The sequence below is a fragment of the Centropristis striata genome, chromosome 23 (genome assembly GCF_030273125.1).
Source record: "Centropristis striata isolate RG_2023a ecotype Rhode Island chromosome 23, C.striata_1.0, whole genome shotgun sequence".
In the NCBI taxonomy this organism is placed as follows: Eukaryota; Metazoa; Chordata; class Actinopteri; order Perciformes; family Serranidae; genus Centropristis; species Centropristis striata.
The window spans coordinates 8,730,661-8,736,660 of NC_081539.1; the positions used below are offsets into that span (position 1 = coordinate 8,730,661).

General features: G+C 39.0%; 1 protein-coding gene across 2 annotated transcripts in view; it reads left to right on the top strand.

The window, feature by feature from the left end:
• The window catches only part of LOC131961911 (cadherin-18), a 221,817-nt gene extending 217,626 nt beyond the window's left edge, over positions 1-4,191 (top strand). For both annotated transcript variants that reach the window (XM_059326836.1, XM_059326835.1), the window contains exon 12: positions 3,533-4,191. In XM_059326836.1, coding sequence (XP_059182819.1) covers positions 3,533-4,038 — 506 coding nt within the window. In that variant the 3' untranslated portion in view covers positions 4,039-4,191. The remainder of the gene's footprint in view (positions 1-3,532) is intronic.
• The last annotated feature ends 1,809 nt before the right edge of the window (positions 4,192-6,000 follow it).

Here is a 6,000-nt window from a genome sequence, read left to right on the forward strand (position 1 = left end):
AGCGGCCAGATAACACTACTTTTCAAGCTGGTGTTCGTGTTACAAACTGCTTTTTTTGGCATATGACTAGCCTTGAAACTCAGTGATATATTACTTCAACAGTAACCTATGTGACAAAAACGTGGCAATGTATCTGTCATTACAATGACTAGTGCAGTTGCACGTAGGAAGTATTCGTTAGCATGCTAATCATGAGATAGCACATTTCGCGGTATGCTGCTCTAAAAGTACATTAACGTGAACCCAATTAGCTGATATACTATATTGCATGTAAGTATCTCATATCAAATGTTGACGGGCATTACGCTAAGCAACATGAATGTCATCCCTGAATTACATAGTAATGCAACACAAGAAGTGAATAAAGCTAAATCTCCGCTTAGCATGCTAATCGCGAATAACAGAATTTGCACATTACATGCAGACCACTACAACGTCTGCAACTCCATAAGACACTTACTTTTCATAAGGTACACACATCATCCAGCACATACACATTGAACATTGATATTCGCTGGAAACTATTTGAATTTTATTGGAAAATTTAACCTTGTAGCGCACTTTAAAACTCTGAAAGATAGGTAGGCTAAATAGACTTCCAGATGAGATGAGTCAGGCGTGTAAATCCAGAGTGAATTGTGTTACTGACCAGGTGTAGGCCTATCACACAATGGGGCAGAGCTCCCCTAAAAGGCGTCCGATCAGAAACAGTGCAATGCCACAACACATCCTACGTAAATAATGATATTTTGAAAAATCAATTCAAAAATCTTCGAGATCAAGGATGCACACATCCGTGCCATGCGCAAGTCACATATGAAATCTTACGTCAGCCTGACTAACGGTCAGCGAAATGTGCCCTAGACACACATCCACACACACACACTTCTTGCTTTTATAGATAGATTGCACGGTTGAGACGTGCTTGTTTTTACATGCATTGCATTGGCACACCACTTTGTCAGTGCATTTGCCTTATTGAAATGAATGTGACTACAGTCATTTACATCAAAAAATTTTTACAGGTTAATCTGTCCAAAATGATCCCCTTAAAAGCAGAACGTAAAGATACAACAAGACAAAAAACAAAACAAGGATTTTATTGCTTTTTGTTGTTGTTATTGTTGCTTTTTCATAGACTAATGACATGCAGGTTATGGGACATTTAATTAAAAAGAAGGGCAAAGATCCGCACTGAATAATGAAATATATGTGTATATCTTAGACCAATTGTAGATTACTGGGAGAAACCATATCACCAATAGTGCAAAAAAACCTTTGACACTGTTAAAGTAACATATCCTTGAGTTTCTGTTAATTGGCCTCATTGAAATTAATGCGATCACAGTCATTTACATCTACTTTTTCTCAGGTTAATCTGTCCAAAATGTTCCTCTTAGAAGCAGAATTTCTTGTACTTTAGTTGGTTCAACCTGGATTTTGGCATTCCCAGTCTGCTTTGGTCCGTTTGTTCAGTAGTACTGCAGTTTGAATGGGATTATTCCCACCTGCCCGAATGAACTGAAGGACTAAAGGCTCCACTGTTAGACTTAAGGTGCGTTGACACCAAGCTCCAGTTGTTAAGTCAAAGTCTACTCTGAGGCTTAAATCCTCTCTTTGAGACTGCTTCATACAGCATAGTCACCACAATGTGAATACAAAAAATATGTAATGCTTGATTAAATACAGTAGATTAACCAAATGCATCATTCCATCCATGACATTATGAAAGCCGACACCTTTACATCGCCCTAATCTACCACCGCCACCTTTCTGTCTCTCAGCAGAGCTCTCACCTCGTATGTGTTATGAGTTTCTGAGAAGCTTATCTTACACTGTAGTGTGTTGCCGCTTTGATAAATATAGCACAGAACATTTTGATGTGGAACCGCAAGCAGCCGAATACATTTTATATCACATTTTATAAATGGTTCGTCATCAGTTGAAATTCCCCTTTTTGTTCCTTTTGAACCTTTTGTTTTTCATCCTGCTAATATCCAACGCAATTTGATGGTGAAGTAAAGATGCCTCTGCAGGAGCAACGATCCCGCGCCCTCGTCTCTGTTAATGCAGCATAATGAACTCCTCTTAGATGTTGCACTGCTGTACAAATGTACTTCCCTCGCTTGCGCCATTTTATTAAATAGATGTTCGTGTTAACATCTTGCAGAGAGGTCATCATTAACCCAAAGAACTATAACTCTCATTAGTTGTTGGAACAAGTTCCGAGCTGTAGCATGTCATCAAATATTACTCGGCTTCATGACTTCATTAACGGTTGGAAAAGATATTTCACACTGCAAGCTACTTATCTGCACAGACATTCTGACATATTTTCTTTAATGTGGCACAACTGGCTCGTTCTTTCTATCGCTGGTGTCGCCTAAACTAAAACATGATTACATGAGACGTTCCTCCATATGCTGACTCATGTTCCCTTTGTATTTACAGGCTGTTTTGCATTTTGGCTGAATGTGAGATCAAATTTGCTCCGGAGATGATGATAATGTGTATATTGTCATCATCTCAACAGCTTGCATTCAAAGCAACATCACAGCCAATACTAGTGTCGACTAAAGCGTATTATTGATTTATAACTCTTCAACGCTTGGCTAGTTTTAGTGTCCTGATGGAAAATCAGATAAATATGCACATAAAGTTCATTTGGTTGGCTGTTTGTGGCTGAGCATTGTAACAACATTCAGCTGTTGTGTGTTATGTGATATTGTTCCGTTAAGCGGTTTGCCAATTTAATTGTTGGGGGAGGAAAAGCTATTTTCCTTCTATCTGATGTTTGTTTACAACTATTAAATATGTCAGTTTATTTTATGAAGTTATTTTCCAGAATTATTCTTGTTATTAATTGCCACATAAGGATTTTTTTCAGGGTAGTATCCTCAGCACTTCTCCTTTTTCAACCCTCTGGAGTCCATCTATTTATTGAAAATACACATTTTATTTACAGTAATAACATTATTTATATATGATATGTAGACAAGCTGAGGAAGCCAGTTAAAAGTGCAACCATAAAAGCTTTCACAGTGTGCCATTTATCTTTCTAGACCATTTTTAAAATGTGAATTTTCTTTCTACAATGAAAACTATTACTATTTTTAATTTGCATGCAAAGAGACTGTTTTGTAGTTTTATTATTTATTATTATTTCTGCTGTTTTTGTGTGTATAAATGGTTAAAAAAAAAAAAAGGTACATTTCGAAAGACACCTGTGTCTTTTGTTTGTATTTTGGGTTGCTGGTAGCTTTATACTTTGTTAATTACAATAAAATGAAAAATCCGACTGATAGCAAGGTTATAATAGTTTTGGATTTTTCATTAGTTTTAGTTTTAATCTTGTTGTTAATTTTTGTATTATACTAGTATACTATAATAACCTTGACTGATAGCCAAGTTTGTGTGGAGAAAAAGGAGCCATGAAATGAAATGAATGCATAGGAAGTTGAACCAAAATCTCCTGGATTCAGAGGTTTAATCCAGGCACTGATACAAAGAAAATTCTTCTTTTTCTTTGCAGCCATCGTGGTCCTCTTCATCACACTGAGGCGGAGTAAGAAAGAGCCCCTTATTATCTCCGAGGAGGACATCCGAGAAAACGTGGTGACCTACGATGACGAGGGGGGAGGCGAGGAGGACACCGAGGCCTTCGACATCATCGCCCTCCGTAACCCGGCCGCCGCAGAGGAGCTCAAGTTCCGACGGGACGTTCGCCCCGAGGCGAGAAAACACTGCTCCCCACCCCGCAGCCGCCGGAGCCCCGCGGTGGAGCTGGACGAGGTGGATGTGCACGAGTTCATCAAGCAGAGACTGGTGGAGGCCGACTTGGACACCAGCGTGCCGCCCTACGACTCCCTCCAGACCTACGCTTACGAGGGCCAGGGCTCACCCACAGGATCCATAAGCCCTTTAGACACTCCCGGGACGCAATCAGAGCAGGATTATAACTACCTGGACGACTGGGGGCCCGAGTTCCAGAAACTGGCAGAACTCTACGGAGAGGCAGATTCAGATGTGACGACCTAGTCTGTGATTTCACTCCTGTTCAAACCAAATCCGTTTGAAACCTGTTTTTTCAAAAATTTACAGTGAACCATATAAACAGAGATGCTTTCAAACTGTCCTGGTGGTTTACAACTTCTACTGTTGAACTAAAAAAAAAAAAAAAAGACTATTTTTCTTTTTTCTTTTTTCTTTTTTTTTCTTCTTTTTGTCGCTTTGGATCATGGGTCGTTCGTGTGGAAGTATTAAATCAGATTTTGAGATGGAATAACAACAATATTGAGGAGAAGGAAAACGATATTTTCCTTGGTGTATATTTTTTATTGCTCAATAAAGTCCTGAAATCCATATGAGTGGATATGTGAAAAAAAAAATTGTACATTTGTCTTCTTCCTCCAAGAATGGATTCACAGTACAGATTTTTTATGGTGGGAGGCATTACCAAAAGGTGTGCATGATTCACCAAAGCAGAGGATGGTGCTGAGGGAGCCATATGCATTATAATGACACCTCCAACCTTTTATAAACATTACCAAATATGGCTATGTTTTAAAGATTTTGATATTAACTGAAGAGAGGCAAGGTAACACAAAGTTTAACACCCAATAGAATCTGGTGTCACAGCTAGCATCGCTAATATTCACACCATTATAATAATCAGTTAAGGCAGAGACCACAATGAATATGATTGACGCCTCCCCGCCCAAAGCCAAAATCTTTTAGCGAATGCTAAAACCTGTCAACCCATTAGGATGCAAGACATTGTTGCTTCCCCACAAACACGGCAGACTTTTTCTAGAGTCACAGAACCAAAAAATGCAACCTTGGCTTCCCCAGGATCTCCTCATGGTCATGGCTTTCCAATTCATTAAGTGCCTGTGAGCTCCTCTATAGGAGTCGGTCTCTCTGCATTGGTTCATTAATTTGTTCGTGCGTGACGCTTTTTGCAATGGGGCCGCTGAGGGAGAAACGGGTGTGTGCTCTTCGGATGGTGCAGAGGAACTTCGATTCTGTGTCCTAAAATGAATACTACATACTAATTCTTACAAGCTGTTCAGTGTTGACGCTGGAGAAGTGTGAAAGAGAGTATACGCAGTCTGCATACTGATCCTGTGCTGAGGTTCACAGTTATTAATAGTTTGACATCCTTTAGTGCATGCCTTGCATCATTTCCTATCAGCACAGTATTAAATGAATAAGGGTATTGATTTTTTTTGTATTATAATCGCTAAAGTGCATGACACTAGTGTTAATTTGCTTGCAAAAAACTCCACATAATAGCTGAAACAAGCTGAGAATACAACAGACATTTTATCAACTTATGATATGGCAAACTGTATTCAATTTACACATTCAAGAGACACAGCATTGCTTTAAAGGAGTGTCTCCGTTTCAAATGTTTCCTCTCCTTTTGGCTTTGTTTTGGACTCCACTAACTCCCGACAGATAAGTTAGCAACTAACTTGTGAACATAGTGGAGCATGAAGCAGCTAAAGTGGCAGATTTTTCTGTCTGCCATGTGGTGCTGAGTAATAAAAAAAAGGTAATATCTGCAGACAGATATCTGTATATGAATGCAAATGCAGAAAATGATGAGAGACTAAGACTAAGACTACAAATTCATCCAGCCTTTGGTAGAACAAAGGGGAATGATCAGTTTGGAGAGCAAATGGGGCTTAAATGCATCTCAGAACCCCATAAGCTGTCATCTGATGAGAATTTGGCTTTCCATTAGCTTTTTTAACCCTTGTGTTGTCTTAGGGGTCAAAATTGACCCGCCACTATGTTTAACAGCAGGGGAAACCCCTTTAATGATCTTTTTTTAACTTGAAATTCGATTACTTTTCCTAGAATGACCCCAACATGAGAAAATGTCATTTTCTTTATTCATATTTCCATTACAGCTGTACACCAGCGTGGTACAAATCTTGTCTTAGGGGTCATATATAAAATTATTTTCATACCACAAAAAACATAACAATGCAT